We start from the raw sequence: 26,068 nt of genomic DNA, 5'->3' as shown, positions 1-26,068 counted from the left end.
AGAGAACACAACATAAGCAATGCACTTCACAGCCTATGAAAAACATTTTCTACAAAAAAATTGTTATGTTGTCTGCTATAGGGAAGTCAAGCAAAAGGAACAGCGGACACCAAAAAAGCACAGTGCCTTTGGCTGTTTCTTCTCAGTTGTTGCTAGACTGTTGCAGACAGAAGTCACACAACCCTTCAGTCAGTAGCACTACAAGCAACAGCTGGCAGATCCTGGGAAGCAGCAGGACAGGAGTCAGAATTTGCAGAAGGAATAAAAACCTAGATAGTGAAGTTGAGAAATTGATAGGCACCATGTAAGAAAAAGAATAGCCCTGCAGCATCTCTTGACTATGGACATTTTCTATCTTAGCCTACGCCTCCCTTAACCTATGTCTCCAGGATGCCAGCTTTTGTAATTTAATGAGTATTTCTGGCTGCTGTTATATTTTATTTCTGATTTATATACGTAAATACATTTTTTAAGGGAGGAAGAAAGCTGAAAGGAAAGTTTGGGATAATTCTGCTCTCCACCAGGTGTCAAATCGGCCAAGAAGAAATCCAGAAGTGACGCCAAGGCTGAGACACGGGTAGGACATAGAACGAAGCAAGCAGCTGTGTCCTGCACGAGAAAAGCCCCGAGGGCGGCAGGAGCGGCACCGGGAGCCCGGCCGGGTCCCCCCGCGGCGGGGGCAGCGCCGCTCGCCCCGCCCCGGTCCCGCCGCGCCCCGCGGGGCGGACCCGCCGCGCCCCGGGCAGCGCCGGCCGCGGAGCGGAACGGAACGGAACGGAACGGAGCGGGGCGAGCGCCGCGGGAGATGATGGCCCCGCCGCCCGGCCCCGCCGTGCCGGGCCCGCTGGCCGTGCTGGACCCCACAGGTGAGCCCGGCACCTGCCCCGCCGGGTGCGTGAGCCCCGGGGACGGACGGACGGACGGACGGACGGGGCTGCCCCGGGGATGGAGGCAGCGGGGCGGGAGGCGCGGGCGGGGGCTGTGCCCGGGCTGAGCCCCGCAGAGCAGAGCGGCGGCGCGGGGGAGCTCAGTCCGAGACACGAGATGAGCGCTGCCGCTCATCCCCTCGCTCGCCGAGGCGTTTAAAAATACCGGTTCTTCTTCAGAGCTTTCGGCTGCTCTTGGTGAATCCCTGCGCCGGAGGTTTAACATTCGGAGGAGTAGCTGGGTACGGGACGCGGAGAGGAAAATAATGTGAGAGCCACCGTGCTGGTCGGTGGCTGCGCTGGAGCAGGCGGAGGTGCCCGCAGGTGCGGGGCGGACTGGGGACAGGTGTCGGGTTAGTTTCCTTCCTCCTGGTTCTCCTAATCGAATGGTTTGTGTTTACAGCTTGCGTCCTGAAATGCAAACACACAGGCAGAAGAAAGGTCAGGCATTTCCTTATTCCAGCGGAATTTGTTAAAGTTTAGGTAATACAGAACTTACTGCTGGGAATTACTCTGCGTAGCATTTGAAAGGATAAGCAGAGACTTTGCTATGCACTCGAGGATCTTAACAGCTGGATGAAAAATGTATCAGATCTTATTTTTTTTCTTAAACTAGGAAGAAAAATTATGTTGGTGTTGAAAAGGTAGCCGTGGAACATGTGCTGTAACTTAAAAACATTTTCAGGTAGTCATCAGAAAAAGAAGTATCTGTATGCCAGATTTAAACTAGCGATTAGCTGATCGTTAAATTATTTATTGGTGAAAGAATTGCTGCCAAAACAATGAGGTCATGGTGATACTGCATGGTATCACTTACTACAGCTATACTACATAGTATATCAGGGCTTGTGGGATTGCTTTTTCATTTTGTTCAGTATGGATATTTTGTAGTAAAATTGTAAACTGTTTCCCATGGTCTTGAATATATTACACACTCAGAGAATCTTACTCAACGAATTAAAAATAAAGGTAAGAGATGGGCCTGATAAAAGCTGCTGTCTTGTGGGCTAAAATGTAAGCTGTTGCATCTGGTTTAATTAGTTCAGCACTCTGGACAAGTCAAGCATTTAATCAGAAAAGGGAAAGTAATCACCGCCAGCAGGTGTGAGTATCTCTTTTAAGCATCTCAATCTGTCACATTTAATTTTGGGAGGCAATGTAGGATTAATTCAATTTCACTGGCATGAAACAGTTTTTAAAATACACAAAACTGTAAACTGAGAGGGAGATGGCACAGAAGTGAGCATTGAAGAATTAAAAATTTATAATCTATCTCCAAAAATCTCCTAAAAATTTTCTTAACAGCAGCAAAACAGCGGATACCTTTGATACTAAGGTTTGTCTATGGTGAATTTCCACTTAAATTACCTTATTCTGTATGCTTAATGCCACTGTCTGAAACATGTCACAATTTTTAGTAGCACCCATTACATAATAAAAATGCACTATTTTTTTCCTGTTACAAAAGTTTCCTTCTTTTTTTCTCATAGTAAGATGCTAATAACCGTTGGGCTGGGGCATTATTTGAAAGAAGTGTTTCCATTTTGATCATCATAACTAGATTGAAGAAGAAAGTATGGAATTATGTAGTGCTAATATTCAGCAAATGTGATTGTAATCCCAGCTAACTGCTACATCCTACAGTGACTTTTTTCCTCATCAAAAATTATGCCACACTTTTTAACTTTATGATGTCTGAAGATAGATTTTAAAAGTAGTGAAGTTAACAAAGTGTAGTTTCTTTGGTCTAAATGTAGACTTTCTTTAGTTCAGTTGCAGATCGTATGGAGGTTTTCCAAGGAGGAGAGATGCTCTTTTATTCTATTCTTTCTTTCCCTTGGCCACTAGACACATTCTGTGCCATGAACATGTTGCATCATTAATTAGTGAATTCTCCGTTTTAATTCACTCTTTGTTTTGTTCAAATCCAGACCCCACTATTCATCATTTGACCCACCACTCTGCAATCTCATACATACCCTCCCCACAAAACCATTCATTTTTCCATAGTCTTACTACAAATTTAACTTAACCCCCACCCACTGCAAACAGACCACTGTAATACAATTTTGTTTTCTGCAGCTGATGAACGGACAAGAGATTTTGCTGAGTGCAGCAGAATGTGGTCTTCAACAGGCACTTTTTCTTTTTGCTGTCTGGAGGGTGATCTCAATTTCCCTCCTCACGGGCTTCCTTCCTCCCAAGGAGGCAGCAGCCTGGTGTCCTTCTTCCTTGTCCTGCTGGTGTTTTCTCACCTTCCATTGTGGAAGCAGGACTCACGCAGATATTTTTCCTGACAGTGAGCAAAGCAGAGCGTTTCTGTGACTGTTCTTTTTGTGCACAGTTTAGATCTGCGCCAAGCAAAGCACAAGCCGGTCACGTGGAAGTTCTGTTACCTCTCTAATTTATCTGTAGTGCCTATTGCTGCAGTTAATACTGCAAAAGACTCAGTGCCTGAGACTCAGTCAATGCTTCACTGGCCAAAACTGCTGAAGAATATTGCCAATAGATGTTAATAACATATTCATACCCTCTATTGACCCCACTCTCAAGCTAATGCTAATAAGGATATGACAGGTTTTCTCCCTAGGAGCTTGGTTTTGGAATGCTAAATAGAAGAATTTTAAGTTATAGTTAAATTGCATTAAGGTCCAGACTAGGAGTTTAATGACATTCATACGAAATCATTATTAAAGAAGTTGAAGGTAATAAATGTCAAAATTATTCTGAGAGTTACTTCAGTACTAAAAAATTGGGAAGCGAGTAGTCTCCATTAACTGTTTCCTGCACTCCAGGAACATTAGCGTTGGAAGAAAATTCAGGCTACAGATATTGACTGTAATGTTTCCTCTGCTTTTAATTTAACTGCTATGCTTGTCTATGGCCAGCCTTCAGTCCAAGCCTTGCCACAGAGTGCCAGAGAAGAAGGATGGGCCAGGCACACTGCCTGAGCTGGAGACAGGGCTTCTGAGTCTGGTACTGGGTTTTGGCTGGCAGCTACAATAAAAACAGATCCAAATAAACTGCATGGCAACTGCTACAAACAGCAGTAAACAAGGCTTGAAGACTCTTGGGACCCAACACAACTGAAATTGCAAAAGGAAGCTAGGAGTGGGAACCCTTTGCAGCTGTTACTCCTGAAGATATTAAGATGCTTTGCAAATATTACATAGGCCTCCCAGTATGCTGGTAACTTATAAGCATGTACATGCTCCTGAATGAAAGTCATCTCTCCTGAGTGTGGAGTTCATAGCTAAAAACATGGTTATTTATCAGAGTTTCCAAACTGGACTATGAAAAAGGGAAGACACAGTTGGATATTTGCCTCTGTTTTGAGATGCAGGTGGTAAAAGATCAATACATATGAGGGTTGAAGGGTATTGCATTCATAAATTTCTTCTGGTATGTGTAAATTTCAATGTCAAAATGTAGTTCATACAAAAAAATGTCCCTACAAATAATGACGTCTTTTTCTACTCTGTCTCACTAAATCCACATCAGATTAAATCCAGTTACAAAGAAGAAGAGGAGCATGCTTTTCCTAAGACATTTTCCAGCAAACTCAGGGCAATCAAACTCAAGTCTTTCATTATTCATAATCAGAACTCAGAGGGGGGGGTTGGACCCATAGTTTATCTCCATCCAATCTTATCAACCTTTGCTAGTGCAGATGCTACTCTGAGGAAGATGTGGAGGCTTGGCTTCTTAGGCACTTTTCAGTAGTTTCAAGCAGTCTTGGCTGAGGAGCATGCTCCCCACTGGCTTTGGGTGGGTTTGTGTTCCTATGTCCCTTTAGAGGATGTCTACACTGCAGCTGCAGTTTCAGATCAGTGGATATGAGCAAACATACCCAACCCACTTTTAGTCTAGCTGTCTTGACTATCATAAAACCATAGAAGAATTCAGGTAGGAAAGTACCTCAGTTGCAATTCCAACCTCCTGCTCAAAGCTGGGTTAACTATGAGGTCAGGCCAGGTTGCTTAGTGCCTTTTCTACTTGAATCCTTGGAGAGGGCACAAGTTCTTTCGGCAACTCCTTCCAATGTTTGACTGTCCTACTGTTGATATTTTTTTTTTTCTCCTTTTACCCAATCTGAAACACTTTTTTATATTTCAGTTTGTCTGCTGTCTTTTTTCCTCCTGGTGTGCACCATTATGAAAAGCCTGAGTCTATTCTCTTGGCAAGAACTGAAAGGAATTGGAAGACCGCAACTAGCCCTGCCAAAAGTCATCTCATCTCCAGGCTGAGCAAGCTCTGTTCCCTCAGCCTCTTCTCATACAGAGAGTACCAGCCCCTGACCTTCTTTGCAGTCCTCTGTTGAATTCATTGGAGTTCATTTATGTATTTCCCTCCACTGAGGGCCCAAAACTGAGTGTAATATTGTGTGGTCTAAAAAGTGCTGAATATATAGGTGTAGTTGCTCCTCTGATCTACTAATGATACTCCTCCTGTACTAACTCCTGTTAGTACAGCCCAGGATTCTGTTGCTGGGGCACACTGCTGGTTCATGATTAGCTCCTCATCTACCAATACCCCCAGGTCCTTTCCAGCAGAGCTGCTTTGCAGCCTGACAGTCCCATACCTGTATCATTGCCATGCATTGTTCCTTGCTTTGCTCAGGACTTAGCATCATGTTAAAAACCTTGCTAGAATTAGGGTAAAATATATCCAATGCTCCTCAGGTCCAGTCTTTTTTTGCCATAGTCAGCACCTGGGCTGGTCAGACATAACTTGACTCTGGTAAATCCATCCTTTCACCGATCACCTTTTCCTTCTGTGCCCAGAAATGTCTTACAAGAGGACTTACTCCACCTTTTTGGACCCAGCATCCCAGGTACCAAAGTGAGACTGGTTGGTTTATAATTCCCTGAATCTTCATTTTAGCCTTTTTAAAAACAGGTGGAGCATTCACCTTTGGTCAGTTTTGGGGATTCCTTAATCTCCATGACTTTTCAAAGATTATAAGGTTAGGGCATCCGATATTATTTACAATCTGGTAGATCTATTGAATGAATCATTTTAGTTTGTAGGAATGATAGCTGATTTGGGGAGCTGCACATCTGAAATCTAGTTTTCCCTTTTGGCCAAGCGAACTGGCTTCACTGAAAGAACTGACTTCAACTCCACACACTTGGTGAAAAACTGGTTGCTAACAAAGAACCTCTCTGCTTCCATGTGCCCAGTGACCCTCCATGGATTAACAGGGAATTCCCAGAGGAAAACAGCAGAGACACAGGCTGGAGAAGAGGTGTTGGCAAGTCTTGGGAATTACTTCTTTATCTTTAGCAGGAAGGCTTTGTACATGCAGGTGAAAGAGACTTGTGTAAGCTCAATAGATGGTATTTGTATTTAGGAAAGTTGCTTGTATTTCATACTAAAAGACTGGAATAATTTTCACTGGTTGTTCTAGAGAAATGTCAGCAAACACAGCTTGTTATTATAAATTCACCTTTTTACTGATTGAAATTATTTGACTTGGTTTGCAAACATCACTAATCTAGTCTGGCTTTTGAACTCTAAACATTTAACTGAGTTACATGACTTTAAAATGGCCACAAAACTCAAGCGACTTATTGCAAATGGCTTCTGCTTGTGTTTTGTCTTTCCTGCATTTCCCCTGCTTTCGCTTCCAGCAGTGCCCCCAGAGCCTGACCCACACCTGCCTTCCCCTCTCACCTCCTCCTTCCTGCTGAGGGCTGCTGCCTTCAGTGTAGCATCAATCTCTGCCTTCTCCCGAGGCTGGGCACTCAGGCAGTTTCATGAGACCACGGAGGGAGAGAGACCGGCCCTGCTGTGGCCAGGTTGTACTTTCTCAGGAGCTCCATCCTGCCCAGGTGTAGTGTATGATACCGTGGCACTGCATGGCCCAGTGCTACAGGGTGATCCTGCACACTCCTGCCTTGCCTTTCAGAGTGAGAACCCCAAAAATGAGGACCACAGTTTGATTCACTTGGGTGTCTTTTGCTAGTTAGAGTCATGTATTAATGGCTTTTTAAAATCAGTCTTACATAAGTCTGTGCTGTGGGCTGGGGACCTGGTGTGAGTAACCTCTGGCTACAGCTCAGATCTGCCACTGGATAACAAGGTTAAGTGCCTTGGAGCAGGCTGCAAGCTGGAGGTGAGTGTGCTGGTTTTCCCTTTGGGTGTCTGGGTCCAAATCCCAGTGAGACTGAAATGATTTCACTGAGCAGCCACTCTAACAAAAGTCTCATGTATCATTACCTGATAAACTCTAGTACAGCTGTACTTTGGGGGTACAGATTTCTCGCCCCAGTAAATATGAAGAGCATATTCATTTTCATTATAGCATGCAGAGCATCTGCTAATCTTGTGTAAAATATTCATTTTTATGTTCAGGCCAGATAGAGTCAAATTAGCACTTCACACAGGTAAGAATTTAAGGCCTGCAGGATCTCTCTTATCAATGTGAACAACAATTTTAAATGTTACTGAAGACAAGACATAATTAGCATTGTCACTGACTTACGGTTCAGTTTAATAAAAACTAATCTCAAGCCTGTACCCAGTGTATGTGCATTAAGCTGTACTCTAGCTAACCACAGGTTTTAATTCCTTCTGTTGTCTGGCAGCAATTTTCCTTAGTGGAAGGACAACAGAGGGTTATCTACAGAAAAGATTAGTAAAAGAAAATCTTTCATCATTTTGTATTTGTTCTGCCATGTTTGCAATGAAAACATTTTTTTTTTCTCTTTTCCCTTCCCCCTCCAATCCCTACAGGACAGTTTGCAAAAAGGAAGAAGACTTCACTTTGGTTCACAGTTGCACTGCTGGTGGTGTCTGTTTTCATACTGACCATAGGTCTGGCAGCTACCACACGAACAGAAAATGTTACTGTAGGAGGCTACTACCCAGGCATTGTTGTAAGTAGAAAACCAATTTTAGAGTATTGGTACATCCAAATAATGTATTATCAGGTGTAAATGGGAAGCTCTGATAGATTGAAAAAACAGAAGAAAGACCCTAAGTCCTGTGTCTCACAGGAGAGAGATGCACAGTTTCACAGGAGAGAGATGCTGCTTTGTTTTGATCTAGTTCTAGAGTGTTGTAAGGCAGGGAGGTAGACTATATTTCTGAAATGCCCCAAAGGGGAGGCTGTTAGGGGGTAGCAGGAGGTCAAGGTTGTGCTGCGCTGCACTGTGCTGGGCTCAGGGAACTGTGTACAAACCTGTGCTAGACTACCCTGGTCTCCATTAGAGATGGGTGTCTGTATGACTGGACAGTAGGCATTGGATAGATTTGAACAACCTTTTAGGAGTTAACTACTTTGATGGAAGGAGGAGCCACTCCGTTCTTGTGTCTGTGTGCCAGGAATTCTGCTGTGTCCATGGCAGGGAAAGCCCTGCAGCTGGGCATGTGGAGGCTTCTCTCTAACATCCTTCCATGCAGACTTGCTGCCAGTTCTCTTGTACAAGATGCTGTTTCCAAAATCCTTAGTCTTGTTTTTGCCTTGGGAACAGACTGTTCAAAAGCGTTCCTGCAGTGGGCACAAGGTTCGAGCTCTGCCTGCTCTGTACTGTGGTGCCTCTGTGACTTCTGGGGAGGAGTAACCCTGCCAGCCCCGTGCTGGCTCAACCCCCAGGAAAAAAAAAAAAAAAAAAAAAAAATTAAATACCCAGGCTGAGTTTTAAACACGAGGAATATGGGCAGTGAATAGAGAAGGGCAGAGTGAGCCAAGGGGAGGTAGAGGCTGCAAGGTAAAGAAAGAAATTCACATGTTTAGAGTTAGACACTACTTAGGCATGTGGCTCCACTACTGACAAAATATGCTGTAAGGTACCATAATTTCTTACTCTCTATGGAATGAAATGCCCAGAGAAGAGGGATATGCATTTTCTAATACTGTGCATACACCATTAATAATTTGTGAGTTAGAACTGTTCCTCCTAAACAATTCCTTTTACATCCTAGTGTTATATTGAGAACAGGACTTTCAGAAAGATAATTTTAGGATAATGATCTATAAGGAGTGTTGTTTTAAAAATAGAACAAAAAGCAGTTCCAAGAATAAGACCTTAAAAGAATGATTTTCCCTTTCATTAACCTAAAATAGATAGATTAATACTGATAAAGCTCTCTTCTTCTTCCAAAATTTGACATAAAATCTTTTGTAAGACCACATTATCTGCATTCTTCCCTAGAAAGAAGTTTCATTTTTAAACTGCTGGTTTTTACAAGTGTAATAAGTAGTAAACCCATGTGCACAAAACAAGTATTTCAGCATTTAGTTTCTTGTAGGAGTAACACAGTCTATGCTCTCTTATCTGAAAAATATCACCTGCTAAAATATTTTTTGAAATCTTGTTTTCATTGAAAAGCAAGAATTTATTAGAATACTTTGAAAACAAAACCTTTTATTAATAATTTTCCCTTTCAAAATATTATTGGACCCAAATAATATTCATAAAATTCAGAATTTTTTTTGCGCACATGTGATGGATTATTGAAGTAACTGAGAGTAATAGGTAATTGCCAATGTAATTGTCATCAAGGCATTAAATATCACAAACATTTAACAAGAATTAAAAGTGCTGTGCAAATCTTACATGGTACCTTTCCAAAAGCCTGGCCAGAGGTGTGTGACAGCACTGTTGTGTTTCTGCCTCACTGCCAGAAGTGACTGAGGCCAGTGCAGCATTGGCAGATGGAGACTGTCAGAGAATTGTAGAATGGTTTGGGATGGCAGGGACTTTAAAGGTTATCTCAAGTCCTCTGCCATGGACAGGGACATCTTCCACTAGACCAGGTTCTAAAAGCCCCATCCAACACATCCTTGTACACTTCCAGGGATGGGGCACTCACAACTTCTCTGGGCAGCCTATTCCAGTTCCACCACCTTCACAATAAGGAATTTCTTCCTAATATCTAATATAAAGCTACCTTCTTCCAATTTGAAGGCATTCCCTCTTTTTATGTATCTTCATGTTTTCTTGTAAGGCACCTCTAGGAACTGGAAGGCAGTAATTGGGTCTCCTTGGAGCCTTCTCTTCTCCAGGCTGAACAACCCAAACTCTCTCATCCTGCCCTCATAGGAGAGGTGCTCCAGCCCTCTGATTGTCTTTTCAGCCCTGCTCTATACTCATTCCAGTATGTCCATGTCCTTGCTATGCTGAGCACCCCACTGAAGGCAGCACTCCAGGTGGGGTGTCACCAGAGCAGAGTAGAGGGGCAGAATCCCCTCTCACCATCACCTCCTTCAGAATGTACTGAACAGCCCTCCAAAGGTGCTTCTCTTCTCTGCTGACAGCAGAGGGAGCTTAGAAAACCAGCACAGCCCTGATCCTAGACTTCCAGGTACCTAAATCCAGGGAATGAATTTGTCACTACATATTTCACTGCTGGGCTCAGAGAAAAACAAGAATATGAGGACAGACACCGTTAATTTCAATTAAAAATAAGGTCTAGTTCTCATAGATTTCAGTAGTAAAATATTATTTTCACAGGTGGTAAATGAGATGAAACCTCCACTGATCTTAGGTAAGCAATTTTGGTCTTAAAAACCATGCAGAATTAACCCTGCCTTGAAGACACCTATGAAAATGAATAACTATCCACTGGCATAGATTTACTTGTTTCTAGAAATATTTACAGAACAGGTCTTCAGGTTTAGATCCATGATACACTCTGGCTTATGCCAAGTTCTCACTGGCTTCAAGAAGAGTTAAGTGCTTTGATTTCCCTGCCTATGTGGTCACTTGCAATTTGTTTTGAAAAAATCTTTTTTCTAAATACGTCGTTATAGTGCTAGGTATTATCTGAACTTAGGCATCCGAAGTAACTGAGCATAAAATACTTCTGTGTGTGGAAGAGTTAATATAATGTTACACTTTAGAAGGTGTCTGCATTTAGTAGATTACTGCTTGAGCATCTGTTTGGACTGTGTTTTTGGACTGGTCTGCAAAGACAGAGTTGGAACTGCTTCAAACTAATTTCCTTTTAAATATTGTTTATACTGAAATATTTAATGTCACTTCTCTGTGACTACTTACTGTGTTATTTTTGTTTGCTATTTTTATATTCTTTCAACAAAGTGCCCAGCACCATACTGACCTGTACTTCCAGAGCTCCCAAATAGCCTGTTGTCTATACAGACAAAAAACTAGCTCATACGACCCTAAAACAATCTCAATAATGCTGTGGCTTTCATCATGATCTCTGTGGTTCTGCTCCTTCTGATTTAATTGTTACTATTCTGTGTTTGGTCATTCTTATTCTTCACATGGATATTATTCATTCTGTGTTCGCTGCATCACCCATAAATGAGGCTTTATGGATTGTTCCTGTTGGAATGAAAAATGGGTCTTGGAACCAGATGTCATTTTGATGTAGTTATCTGAATTTACAAAGTTGCTGTCCCCTGAACAGTGTCCTTGTTCACAGTTCCAAGTATCTCTACTATTTAGCTGTCAGCATGGGTGCACTTGCCCACTCTTTCAAAGTCTCTGCTTTTAGTCCTTGTGCCTCCCTTTCACATAAATTTTCCCAAAGCACTCAAGAGCAAATCTCCTTTCCCTGCATTCACTTTCTTGAAAGCAAGTGACGGATTCCTCTTGTGATACTGAGCGAGTAAAGTGCTTGCAGGGGATTTGCTTTCTGCTGTGAGCAGTTGTGCGTAACAGCAAGGAATTTACGAGCAATGTTTAAGCCCTTGGCTGGGACATGGAGTCCTTAAAAACTTAATTTGTGCTTGGAGGAGAGGCTCTGAGCTTGGTTCAGAGGCCTCATTACAGAGAGGGGCTGGAACTGAAAAATCCAAGGAGTTTCTACTTCTGCAGACCTTCATGGGCCCATCATAAGGAGGAGGCTTTTCCTGCCATCCTGATGTTGAAGCAACACTGGAACATTAAGGCCAGCTTATTCTAGTGTCCCTTCCTCCCCTCTCTCTCCTGTGATGATGCAGCTGACTGTACTGGTCCTTTTAGCATCTTAGCAAGGATTCTTTCTGGGTTGTGTGATAGTGTCTAATCATTAAAATCAAACAAGTGTAACTATGGGTTTGAACTTTGGGGAGCACATCAATGTTTTGGGAAAAACTGTCTGCAATTGCCTAAAGCTTTGCAATTTTCAAAAATTATGATGTCTGGACTAAATGTGTTTTTTTCCTCCTACTTAACTTAGTTTTTGCTTTACAGTGTGTAAAACTATACATGACAATGATAACGGCAGTCAGGTAATAACTGCGTGTCTATGCAGACTGCTGTTTAGGACATGACAAATTTTGCATTGAACTACCAAAGAGCTGCAGTCCTGGCCATTTCCCATTACATTGTGTGATTTATGTCCGACAGTAACTTCCACATTTTCCCTTGACCTGCCCCATTTAGCCCATCTGTGTGGTGCATTAGCTCAGATATCATTGTATGTGTTGGTTTGTTGTCCAGGTATGCTGACCTCATACATTTCTGTTGGTTTTGTTCTTTGCCTTAGCTTGGCTTTGGATCTTTCCTAGGGATTGTTGGGATCTACCTGGTAGAAAACAGAAGACAAATAGTAAGTAACAGCCCTTTTAATTGTTTTTTGTTTTTTTTTAAATCAGCTTGTATTAAATATGAAAAGCAGGGATTTCTCAAAACTGTTGACTAAAAACTGCTTCATCTGCCTCAAAATGTAAGTCTTTTGTTTCACCACTTCTGAGAAGTTTTAGAGAAGCATGAATGGGCCAGTAAGTTCCTTTGTACAAGGCCAAACAAAAGCAGCTTACTTTGTTTTACTGAATTTACTTTCCTGCTGGTTTAGTGAGTTGAATTGACCGAGGGCAGAATCACTTAACTGCCAGAACTTGGCCAGGACCACGTAACTGAAAAAAGGATGGGAAGAGAGCAAAATAGAAGTTTGAACAGCAACAAGCTACATGATCAGCTCTACCCTAGCAGATGATCTCATCCTGTGCAAGAAGTTTAAGTTAGGAACACTTTCCCAAAACTATATATATTAAATAAATGAAAAAAATACAGAGCTCTTGCTGCCAAGATTGCCTGGCTATGTCAGGATCTGAGATACCATGTGATTTGTTTGTAGATTTATCTTGGCTTCCCAAATCCTTTGCCTTTATTTATGTGAGGAAGTCATAGAAAGTCTTTGGGGCATCTGGGTAAAGGAAGCTGTAAGAAGGAGGAAGGAATTTGTAGAAATTCTTAACAATTTCTTTCCTCTTTTTGCAAAAAGTAGCAGTCTTGGTTGAATAACAGCATGTCCAATGGGCACTTCACAGTAGACTGATTGTAGCCAAGCACTGTGAAATATGATTAAATTCATATTTCACTGATATAAATCAAGAATGGTGTTAAGCTCAGATGGGGAACTGATGAATTTAGCTTGCATTTTACTAACAAGTAACTCCTTTACTTACAAGTAGTCATAATATCACTCTTCATAGTATCACTCTTTTTTTGCATTATCTGTAAGTGCCAGTAGTGTATTTGCAAGAATTCCCTTGCTTTTAACCTCTGTTTCTAGCTGGGTTTCACAAAGAAATAAGATTTATAAAGCTGTGATATTTGTCTCTATGTTTTTCTGTTCCCTATTCCATTTTTTGTATACATTGACCAATTTCAGGCAAATTCAGGAGGGAGGTAGAGACTTCAAAGGTGTGCAATTCCATCAAGTTTCATGAAAATTCACAGGTGGGTAGAGGAGATAATTGCAACTTAGTTCCCCCAGAGTGATAAATAAAGGCTGCAATGTCATCTCACCACTATTTAAAAGTAGAGAATCCAAACAGGACATGACCTGTGAGAGAAAAATCTGCAGTAGGATAGGTGTCATTAATTTTGCTACTAACAACACAGTTTAATTAAAAACTGTTGCTCCCAATTTCTACATCAGAGATCGGGATGAACAGCAGGCTCTAAGATGGGCAGGCTGTTCCTGCAGGCTCAGTGCTGGGCAGATGAAAATAACTTTATCTTCCACAGCATTCATGCTACCTTACTGACAGGCACAACATTTTGGGGTTGTTTGATTTTTCACTTGTCTTCTAATCTGCCCCATTGTTTTCTATGCTTCTGTCCCTAGCAAAAGTAAAATGTTTGAAAAAGCCATAAGGTGGGTAAGCAGCAGTTAAAGTATGTATTCCTTGACATGTTGTGCCATTTACATGAGGGCTGTGGAGATACAAGTGTCCAGTTTCTTGAGATTAGGGCCTGCTTGAATTTCCCAGCATGGAACAAGGAAAACTGCTTTCTGCTTATAACATTTACAGATGATTTGGCTGTTGGAAGATTGGGTTTCCAGGGAACAAACTAAGAGAATAACTAGAAAGCTTAATTATGCTTCTTGTCTTGAAAACTATCCACAATGGGTCTTTTAACACAGTCTTTTCTGAGGCTGAGCTGATGGTTTTAAAAGTTGTGGAAATGAGATTGAAAGGGTTTACAAGGGAAGGTGGTAGTTATTCCCGAGGACATAACCCACTATATTTGATTGGAAAGGTTTAGGTCAGCTTTAACAAATTTGCAGCAATCAGTAAGATTGTAAAGACTTATGTAAGCACAGAATTATAGCATAAATGCTATACTCTTGTACCTAAAATGTATATGCATTGCAGCAGGACAAAAGGGAGTAGAAAGGGAAAAAACCTGTTTACTCTTTTGCTTCCATTTTAACTGGACTATCTTTGAGCAGTTACTGCAGTATAATTTGAATTTAACCCAGTGTAGCTTTGACAATTATCTGGCCCCTGTAATTACTCAATACTTCATTTTTCAGTTGTTATTTAAATTGAAAATGAATGAAAACTCAATTGCACTAGGGGAAAAAAGTCTATTTCTAATTGACCATTTTACTTAAATCTATTTATCTTTTTGTCTTGAAGTTCTGTTTCACTGTGACCCGTCCATTTTAAGTCCAGGTTCTTTCATGGTTGATGAAATGCTAAATGCAATATGAAATATATAGTGATTAGATAAATGCAATATAAAATATATAATGATTAGCAGAACCAGTACAGCAAAACCCCAGCACTCAGTAACTGATGAGCATGGAGTTTGAGAAAGAAAAAAAGCACAGTTAGGCAGAGTGGACAATGGTTTGTTCTTAAAACATGACATTAATTATGTTGTACTTCTTTGACCTCCTTGGCATCCCAGAGCCTGCAGTGGGAGTTCAATGTGCTGACCAAGGTATAACCTTTAATTCAAAGGAACTGCTGCTTGAAGAAACAGGCTCTGCTTCATTGACTAGCATGATTTCACTTCAGCTCTTAGCATTCGTGCTTGGCTCTGATATGAAAAGCTTGGCACCAGCAGGACAAACTAAAGATTTGCACTGATTTGGGATGTTCCTAACTGGCAAACAGAAGGCATTTCAGGCATAATGTATTGCTGTCCCTTTTTGTCTCTCTTGCATTCTGCAGAGCAGTTATGGATTTAAGAGCAGTGTATAGCTGGGTGCTGTTTCATTCCAAGGGCACACTTAGCCCCCCCGGATGGGTGAAAAACATGATACTGCTCAAATCAAATGGATTTGATTGTAAGACATGAAGTGTTCTCGCATGTTTGCTTGCTTGCCATCTCCTCACATTACAGTACAAAGTATTTCCAGATAGGAAATGAGTTGCTGAAATTACATACAGGAGTGGGGAAGGCTGGGTGTGCAGGGAGCTACTGGCAGCAGACTCGAGCTGAGAGCAGTGAGTAGTGATGAAGGAGTGCTGTAACAGGTTTCTCCTCAGAAAATATATGGAGGTGGCACGACCTTGCACCCAGAAATGAATCAGTCCCTAAATGTGCAATGTTGATATGACACCATGCACATAGTTTTAGCTAACCCCATGGATAAACAGAGCAGTGGCTCACAGCTTCCACTCACATCTCTCTCCAATGTCAGCCTCACCAAGCCACACTCTTTGCAAGGCTGAAAATGAGCAGCCTGAAGCTGTGGTGCCTACAAGAGCTACAAGGGCAGCATAATAGTTGCCAGGTTTTTGGATGTTTGCAGTATCACAGTGCTGCCTGCATGAGCCCTCACTAGGGCTCTGGGAGCTATAAGGACAGCAGCACAGCTGTGGCAGAGAGCAGGCAGGAACAGCATGGGAGGAGGTACAGGAGAAAAAAGGACACAGGGAGGATGGGGAGGGATCACTGGACCAGGAGTGACCCCTCATGAGATGGTGAGTAAGCGCAAACCTCGGTACTTTGGATGGAAGCAGTTGTGTGCAGCACGTCTGACACCCAAAGTCATCCACTGCCGAGTCTTCCTCGTGTTTTCTTCACGCTAACAAACATTTAATTTTCTCACTGACATGTCTAGGATATACTCGGATATCAACCTAGTGCTCAGCCTGGCCCTTGACTTGTTTGAAGAGATGGAGGCAGTGCTTCCAACAAAGCAGAATTTGAAAACATGAGGAAGGTACAAGCAAGGGGCTCTGCGCACAGACAGAAAAGGCAAAGCTGTTTATTCAGGCTTCTCAAGGGATGCTAAGTTTAGGTCCCTTAATGCGCTTGCTTCCCAACCTCTGTCAACAAGAGCAAGATTTTAAATGAAGTGTTGAAAAGACCTATAACTGAAATTGGAGAAACAAAGCAATAAATTTCTCTTCTGTTTTCAGTTGATAGACTTCCCCTGACAATGCAAGCATCCCTGTCTTGCACTGACATTGTGTGAGGTAGTATTTTAATGTCATGTCTGATTATTTTCTTGACACCAGACTTTACATCTGTTTCAGAACAGAAGATTTTTTGAAGCAGTTACATGTGTGAGCCAGCTTTCAGAAGAGCCAAACCTCTTTCCCTTTTTTTCAAAACCAATATATCTTGTAAATTATGTCCATCAGAAAATGCTCACTGGGCATTTTATATAGAGGTGATGGTTATTAATATATACACCCCCCAAAAAATACTGCTATATATGCACCTAATTTTCTCTGTTCAAACATGTTCTGTTTCATTTGCTGTTTGCAAACCAAATATTCTGGAAGAAATCAGCTTTAGTGCAGATTTTGATCAAAGATACTAATTACTGATTGATTTCATATCCCATATTAGGCTAATTAAAGCAGCCTGTTTTAATAAAGAAAGACCACTGAAATTCTGTAGATCCCCTGAGACTATCTTTGATGTTCCTGTGCAAATAAATGAAAGAAGCCTTTACTGTTGCAGGGGAAATGCAGAAAATGTAAAGGCAATCTTTGTAATTACCAAGGTATTATTTCTATCCTAAACTCAAGTTTCTGACAAAGTTAACAGCACTTCTTTCTTTCAGTGTTGATTTTTCTGTATGCTCATATTTCACACAATTCAGAGAAAAACAATTAATGCTGAGGTAAAAACGTTAATAATGGAAGAAATTAATGATCATCCTTCTCTTGTTTAGCGCCTTTAAAATGATTGAAACTGAAAAGACTTACTAATGCATTTTCAGGCATAAATGTGTGCTAGGTTTTGTGGTGTGATCTAACTGCACATTTCAGAAACAGATAAGATTTGTATAAAGATCGTCAGAATACAACACTGACACTTGAATGAACTCGAGTGGCTCCTCTTTATCTATCTGTATTTTTTCAAATTATGACAGCATCTTATTAGCTGTTAAGTTCAAGCATCTTATTCTTTGAGAATGTCTTCCTGCTCTCATGACTAGCTCTTCAAGACTGTAATGAGGTGCTCTTGAGAGGCATCTTGTTCTCTCCTTAGCTTCTGGAAGAGACCTTGAATGGTGGTTTAAACTAGATTCTTGAGTTTTAGTTAGTTAAGTGTGGTAAGAAAAATTCTGTGTTAAGCGACAGTTTTATTTCTCTTTTATAATATTGAGGATATTACAAAAGATATAAGAATTCTGTCTGGTTTCAAGTTGAGAGCAGAGCAACCTGTGTACAGATAGCCCATAAGCATGGTGTAGTCTTGGGTGTTAGCTGCCTGATTTTGCTGGAATCAGCTCTGAGACCCTTTTATAACTCTTCTTGGAAGGGATTTAGGATGTGGCCTATCCATGGTAGGTCTGGGAGGTCTGCGTAATTCCCGGTAATGCAGGAGAACATTCCACAAGAACAGGAGTAGAAGTGAGATGAATAACTGGAGATGTTTTGAAGGCTAAGTTATTTCAACTGTGAGGAGGAGGGTAGGTGATATGTCAGTGGGTATGAAAGCACCATCCAAAATGAAGACAAGTAAAATTAAAAGAAGAAAGTTCTATGGGTAAGTAAAATATAAATAAGTGGAAAAGATGTTTCTAATAGTATAATATATGAGTGACGTTTTGTTGCTATTAGTGTTATATAACCCACGGATAAAGACTAAGTAAAATACTTTTGATTTCTTTATACAGTTCTTTGACCTTTTATGCATTTAATGTGAGGATTTCCAATTTATTATAAATGTAAATATCCACTGACAAAGAGCTCTTTTCTCTTCCCTCCTTCCTCTATCTTGCTCCTCTTCCCTGCCCTGGCTAAAAATGCTCTCCACTGGGTAAGTGAGTAAAAAGGTTCACAGCCAAGTGTGCATCAGACATAGCAAAAGTTAAATGGTGGGGCTGCATGGGTAAGGGTAGAGAGGAATCTGTGGAAGGAGGGAACAAGACTTGTCCCTTTTCCTAGGAATAATCTCTAATATCGACTCACTATGGCGTGAAGCCATCGTCTAAGTATTGTCAGTGAGTTAAATATCTGAAGATAGATAGCATGAATTTCCCAACAGTGTTTGAGAGTTTTAAAGTTCAAGGACTCAAAGACAAAAATACATGCTTTCACTATGTGCATTACCAGCAGAAACATGGGAGATGTTTCAGCTCTACCCTGCTCTCATTCCTTATGTATTGGCATTTCACATTTTATGTCTACAGGTGTATGCTTTCAGATTTTACCAGCGCAGATTCATGAGGCAGACATGCAAATATTTATTTATATGTAAATATTATATTAGAGAAATGTGATATTATATGACGTATGACATTATAACCATATAATACATAACCTGTAATATATGCTCACATGTGCAATTATGTATTTACAGCTGACATGCCCTGCAAATAATATAACAAAGACAAAGAAGTCTATGCCAGTGTGCCGCTGACATTATGTCTTTATTGTGCAAAATGCTTTTTCCATTCTTCATAGATGTGTGTGCCATGTTGCTTTAGCCAGTAAAGCTGTGATGGGAAGCACAGTCAGGTATATAGCAATCTTTAGGCTCCATCATCAGGGCTGTGTCTGTCTGACATAGCTAGAGAGATGCCACCAAATACTTCCACCTGCAGCCTAGCACTTCAGTTCCTTCCCTCCCAGACAGCCCAGTGCTGGTCCATTGGTTCTGCCAGTCCCAGGTCTTACCCACCTCAGGTTTCTCACCTCATTGGAAGAAAGAAATGGAATATCGGTCACAAAGGGGAGAAATTTTGAAAGTGATTCTTTGGTTTCTATTTGGAGAGCTTCCTTGGCAACCAGAATTACTTTGGTTTGCTTCTGGAAGCTTAAATTCTATAGAAACAGAAAGAAGATGCATACCTATATGAATGAAAATCTGTCTTTTTACCACCAGAGCTTATTTTCAATACTGCAGTCTTTAAAGGCTGTCACCATTCTTTTGAGCCAAAGATTCAACCCAGAAAGTCAGTTTAAGTTCTCTATCTTACTAAGTGGCAGTCTTTGGGATGTAGTTCCTTTCAGATCTTGCTTGGGAACAGCACACGGGGTTAAGTGCATAATAGGGCACTTTTTAACTGCCTGTTTGTTTTCTTGTGATGTTTATGTAATGAAGGTGTTTGTGTCACACAGTTGAAAACAAAAGTAAACCTTAAGACCCATGAAATGTGTTTGTGGAACAGTAAAGATATCAATTACTCTTCCTGGCAAGCAGGAGCCCAGGATAGAAAGATTCAGTAAGGAATCTGATATATGTTCTGGTGTGTGCATGGTGAAGAAGGTGAGGTGGGGTGTGCCCTGTGAAAAAGACAGGCAGTTTCAGAACCTCTCGTTGAAGAATTAGCTCAAATTAAATAGCTGAACATCCCTGAAGGACAGATACAATTTTCCAAACTCTGCAGGTAGAATTTCACTACATGAAAACTTGTAGTTATGCATTTCTATAAAGAATGTGTGTGTCTTGAGAAACCAATGCAGTCACTGTATAAGGAAAGAGAATTTGTGAAAGCAGAGACTTTGGTGTGAAAACAGTTCTTGCTGCTAAAACAGTCAGCTCTGACAATCTTGGCCTATGTAAATTCCACCATGTTTTACCAGGAAGTATAACCTTTTATGGGACATGGTATACTATGTATTTTTGGTTTATTGTTTATACCACTCTGAACAGCTGTTTAAGTGATGAAATGACCTTGTTCCAGCTTAAGCAATAAAACAGCATCCGTGAAAGGAAATACATTATGAATTCCTATGATGTCAGCACTGTTGATCAGTGAATCTAAATTTGTTTTCACTTTTGTCCCCTTTCTTTTAATGCTGTATTTAGCTTTTTCTTCTAGACTTAATTTGATGTCTTTAAAAGTGTCATAATTGTTAAGTGTTCTTATCTAAGTGATTTTGTTGGTGTTTGCAAAGGGGAATACTTACCAGTCTGAAGTGCCTATTGGACTAAGACTTGATTAAGCAGGTTACAAAACCATTAACATTTCTCCAGCTGTGAGATCCAGATTATTTTTTTTCTCTCTTTTCTTTATAAAGGTGGCTAGAGGGTGGCGCTATCTGGAAAAGCACACTAGACTGAACTGCCCTGAGAAGCCTCAGTGCTGCCCTACATAACAGTAGGAGTCTGAAACAGAGGGAAGGGGGCTGATCATACACTCAGCACCTAATTTAATGGGATGGAAGAAAAGTAGACCATTAAAACAGAAACTTCACTAAAAGGAGTGAAAACGCAGGTGGAGCAGAGCAGATGCACTGCACCTCCTAGAAGTAGAGAAGGTCAGCCAGTAGGGTGGTTGGATCAGTTCAGACTTAGGACAAAATACAGCAGACCTGTTTGAACGAGCTGAGTAAAGCTGAGATGTGCTGCTGCTGGAAAGAAATCAGTAACTGCTGTAATGGTTACTGGGACAATCTGGGGTTCTTAGATATTGTGGAGGCTTAAAAGAGCACTGATAATAAAGCTAACCCTGCACTGGGAGAAAAATAAACTATTTTTTATTTCCTTTTGTTTCTTCTGTTAGAAAATGTAAAGCAAGTATAGTTCAGTCTCTTTTTTTTTTTAATGTTTTAATAATATCTGTTGGACTCCAGTGAAGTCTCAGATTCTACCAGAATCCCAGGAGACTTGATAGTGCATCATCAGTGGTGGCTTTTTTAACTGAATCAAGACAAGCATTTTACTAATCAGTAAATGAATTATCTTGAATTTAATATGTGTTCATTTACACATATATCATATTCATTCTCTGATTGCACTGTAATGGTGACTCCGGTTTCAAAGTCTTAAGTGCACAGAAACTGCTTGATATAGATTTTTTATTCTGTAGATTGGTCATTCTAGTAAAGATTTGCTTGTAAAACAATTTGAAACAATTTCCTAGCTATTCTAAATCTGGTTTTGTAGCTGGTATTAAATTGTGAGAGAAGAAAGAATGTATTAATCAGGTAACCTTTCCCAGTAATTTTGTTTCATGTTTCATAATGGCTATTGATTTAATTCCCACCAATCTTTCATTGCTTGAAGATAAAAATAGAGGAAAATTTGTCTTTATTTCATGTAACATTTTTCACAGAAACTGTATCTTCACGTGTTTTTTCAAGTTAGAAACAGAAGATAAGATGAATTACAGAAAGAGTAAAGCATATGCATTGGTATAAGAAAAGGATTAATGCTCAATACAACATTTTTAGAGAGTGAAAATGAAGAGACCTAGACCAGGGAACTATTAGAGGTAGCATATAAGGTTTTATTTGGACAGAACAATGTTAAGGCAAAATGTTTCCATGCTACTTTTGTAGGGACAGTTTTGAACTCTAGGGTTTCATGCCCTAAAGGGAAATAGCAAGCAAAGAGAGAGAGCAAGAGTGTGAGTCCTGCTGCCATGGCGCCCAGCACGGCCACCACACAACCCCGGACACGTGTCAGTGTCTTGGGGCTTGAAAGATAGGTGTCTGCTAAGAAAGGCAGGAGCCTCTCTTTGAAATGGAAAACATAAACCCCCTCCCTCCAAATTATTATAATTTTGAAATTAAGGGGCTCTCCAGCAAAGATATGGGAATAGGAATAACAGTTCTTTACTAGGAAAATTAAAATAGAAATACAGTCTTACAAAGAACAAACCCAAAACACTGACAGTCAGAATGCAGCCTGACACCCCATCAGTCAGGGTGTTGGTAGCAGTCCCATTAAATGGTGGCTGCAGGCCTCCTGGAGTGACAGATGTGGTTTAGTTGAAGCAGTGGTCCTGTAGAAGGGTGCAGTTTTCCTCTGGAGGTCCAGTGATGATGTAGAAAGGCTTGGTTTTCCTCTGTAATCCAGTGGGAAAAGGCTGCTGTGGTGTTCCAAATCTCAAATTTTAACTATGTAGGAAATGCTTGGCTCCTCCCCCTGGGTGGAGCATCCCCCAATGGGATGATGTAATTTTATCAGTCAGGCAGTGGGACTCAATGGCCCTTTAATAGCTGGTATCTCCCTAGAGGAAGGATGAAGAACACTGCCCCACCTGGTTTGAACAGATGGCCCATTAACAGAAGATATCTCCCTTGGAGATAAAGATCACCTGGTTTCAACAGATGGTGATAGAATACATACTTTTGGTCACATCCTATATTACAACCTAAGAGAGTCAGGGTGGTCAGATGCTGAATTCTCCCACCTCCATAACAAACTGCCACAGCAAATGACGCAAAGAAAGTTCCCAGGAGCTCCAGTAGTCTGTTCATCTGATCAGTAAAGAAGTAGTCCCTGTCCTAAAGATGTCTGTGTGTGCCTTTAGGAGCTGGAGTAAGCAGACTCAGAACCTGTGCTCCCTTTCTTTTCTTACTCAACTGTACTGCATAAAACTTCTTGGGCTGAGGGAGAGCCAGGACCACTAAGTCAGCCTGTTGCACATTTCCCATTCTTGGATACTTCTGCAGTAGTACCTAGTAGCTGTTGTGTGCAGCCTAAATTATGAAATATCTACAAAAGTTGAGCAGCAATACTTCTGGAAGAAAAAGAGTAAGCAATTTACTGATGCCTACAGATGATAAAAATTAACTGTGTGTACCTAAGGTGTAAAAAAGATGTTGCAAATCCTGCCTTTCACAATTTTGCCCTTCAGGATGTGGGGCAAGGGAAAAAAAAATTTTCCAAATGAAAATGCTACGTTGATTTTGAAAGTGGATTTTGATCTTGTTTTTTCTCTTTGGCATAATAATTTATACCTCTCATGTGGTTTCTATATTCTTTCCCCTTTGTTTATCTAATTAATTTGACCTTTTTATGCATGTTAGGCTGCTCAAATTTCTCATGGGACTTCTCTCGTGCCTTTGTTACACCAACTGGTCTTTTCATGTTGCTATATTTCCTAATTATCTCTGACACGATACTGGGAAACAGCAGACTTCTTCACAGGCAGTAAAACAAGTCTCCTTGAGCATAAACAACAAAATAACTCCATTCCTTATGATTTATTCATTACAGCTGAAACCTAGCTTTTACTTTGATAGTCCATAGGACTGTAAATTACATGGAACAGGTGAAACATTCTATTAGTTGCTGTCAGCACTTCTGCCTCCTATCCTTCTGTCATGGCTACATGGTGTCACCTTCTCATTTGCACTGAATCTAGTGGAAATCTTATCTCTGCAGTCTTCTGATTTAACCCATTTGAGGGAATAAGTTTCTGCCTATGGAGTGAATTTCACTGGCTTCCTGTGTGTTTGGCTAAGCGGATGAAGGGATGCTGCCCTTTGGGAGAAAGAGCAGGGAAAAGGGCTGGACAGCAGGGAACCAAACTAAGGGTTAGAGAAAAAGATGCCCTTTGAGTTGACAGTAAGCAATCACACAGGCTCAAGTCAATGCCCTGAGGTGCTATTAACAACTGAGAGAGGGAAGGAAATCTGAATCAAAGATCTTTGGTTTTGCTGATAATATTGAACAACATATGACTGGACTTGCTGGATTCAACAGTGATTGTACTGTGAAAGGGCTATAGTTTTTAACTTAGTCACTTGATCTAGTCTTAATCTAAACATCTGACAACACAGAATCATAGAATCACAGGATGGTTTAGGTTGGGAAGGACCTTAAAGAGAAGATCACCTAGTTCCAACCCCCCTGTCATGGACAGGGATACCTTCATCTAGGCCAGGTTGCTCAAACCCCATCCAGCCTGGACAGTTCCAGGGATGTGACATACACAGGTTCTCTGGGCAACCTGTTCCAGTCCCTCACCACCTTCACAGTAAGGAATTTCTTCTTAATACGTAACCTAAATTTTCCCATCCCCCCCTTGAAGCCATTTCCCCTTGTCCTCTCACTACATGCCCTTATGAAAAGTCCCTCTCCAGCTCTTTTTGTATGGTTCCTTTAGGAACTGGAATGCATGGTTTGGGCAGTCATGAAAGTCTTTCACCATTATGAATTCCTGTCATTGTAACCAATGCACAGCTATGATTGGAGTTGGCATTAATGAATAACAAACACAATGTAATCCCATCTCCTGTTGTGCGAAAACCCTCTAGCAGAGCCTCAATTAGAGCCATGCCATTATTTAAGAACCAGCCTATGGAAAGCATATGTTGTCAGGCCATAAATTGTGTAGCATATTACCTGGTGTAGTGAGAAACCTCCTAATTCACTCAGTTGTGAAAGGTGTAGGAGTCTTGCCTATGCTTCATTTTCATCACAGCAGCAAAACATCTGTCCCAAGGGCAGGGAAAAGTATTGGCTGTTGTGTGAGAAGAGGCCACACAGGAGAGGGCATTCCAAATTAGAGAAAATTAACTCACAATTAAAGTACTTATATACAGCTCATTTCACAAGACAGATAGTGCTTAGTTGACAGCAGCATCTGAAATACAATGCAGTGCAATGAGTTTAATTGTCTTAATTTTGTGGGCTAATCTATAGACCCATTGAGGTACCATGGTAACTGATGCAGCTCCTGGCTGAGATTGGTTGTTCCAGATACCTGGTTGCACCAGGGTGGAAAATCACTCTCTGTTTTGGATTTGTGATAAGAGTTTTTGTAAACTTCTACTCTTACATCATCAACATTCCAACTGAAAAAATTGCAGCAGATTTATTTAAGGCTATAATTCTGACCTTGGGGACATGGGGAAATCAAACCAGTAAAAAGGGCCACAGAATTAAACTGTACTTTGAGGAACGTAATGTTAGAGGCAGCCTACAATAAACTGCCCCATGCATTTCTTTTCCAAATGCTTGAACTTGTGTGGGAATAAAAAAGGACTTTACAAACCTGTGGCATAACATTTACACATCCTTTTGTGAACACTTAACTTTCCACATTAAAAAATATTGAGTGACAGTGGTTCTCAATTTACATCCATCAGGGTAGTTCTGCTTCCTTTTCTGCCTGGAAAAGAATCCCAGAAAGGCTTGATGAACGGCACAATGCTTGGAGACTTTTGAGGCTGTGCAATGCAGAAGTAGCTGCTTAACATGAGCAAAGTGAGTCTGTTAGATGTAATGTAACTTGCATCCAGTACCGAGGTGATTTCAAAGACAAAAATCTGTGCATTTTTCAGTCTCAGGTCTACTTGGTGTAAAGTGAGAGAACGAGGCATCTCACACAGCATCTGCTGCTAGAGGTGACTGTCATTATCTGAGAAGTTGTGCTTTTTGGTTGAGGATAGGTAAAGGCTAACTTAGAATCATGAGGAAACCAGGGATGTGCCAGAACTGAGAGTTTAGCTAGCTAGTATTCCACAGGGGTGTTGGAAACAGCCAGAGAGGTGCCAGCCAGTAACCAGCATGTGCTTCTGCTGAGGAGCAGTGTGGTTTTCTGTGGGTCTGGTGGCAAATGTTGGCTGCAGGTCTGTGTGTGTCACACAGCAGGGACGTGGCACAGCAGTGTGTGATCCAGCACACAGCATGCACTGAGATGCAGTGTTTATGTGTTTGTGTGCGGTATTTGTGTGCAGTGTTTGTGTGCAGTGTTTGTGTGCAATGTTTGTGTGCAGTGTTTGTGTGCAATGTTTATGAACAGTGTTTGTGTGCAGTGTGTGTGTGTTTGTGTGCAGTATTTGTGTGCAG

The 26,068-nt window shown here is 41.1% G+C and overlaps 1 protein-coding gene across 5 annotated transcripts in view; it reads left to right on the top strand.

Annotated features, from left to right (window-relative positions):
- The first annotated feature begins 776 nt into the window (after positions 1-776).
- TMEM255B (transmembrane protein 255B) overlaps positions 777-26,068 on the top strand; it is a 64,582-nt gene continuing 39,290 nt past the window's right edge. For 3 of the 5 annotated variants that reach the window (XM_062487941.1, XM_062487945.1, XM_062487940.1), the window contains exons 1-3: positions 777-866; positions 7,665-7,807; positions 12,372-12,434. In XM_062487941.1, coding sequence (XP_062343925.1) covers positions 806-866; positions 7,665-7,807; positions 12,372-12,434 — 267 coding nt within the window. In that variant the 5' untranslated portion in view covers positions 777-805. The remainder of the gene's footprint in view (positions 867-7,664; positions 7,808-12,371; positions 12,435-26,068) is intronic. The other 2 variants (XM_062487943.1, XM_062487942.1) reach the window with 1 other exon arrangement.

Source organism: Cinclus cinclus, chromosome 2 (assembly GCF_963662255.1).
Source record: "Cinclus cinclus chromosome 2, bCinCin1.1, whole genome shotgun sequence".
NCBI lineage: Eukaryota > Metazoa > Chordata > Aves > Passeriformes > Cinclidae > Cinclus > Cinclus cinclus.
This window is presented reverse-complemented; position numbering and strand designations above follow the sequence as displayed.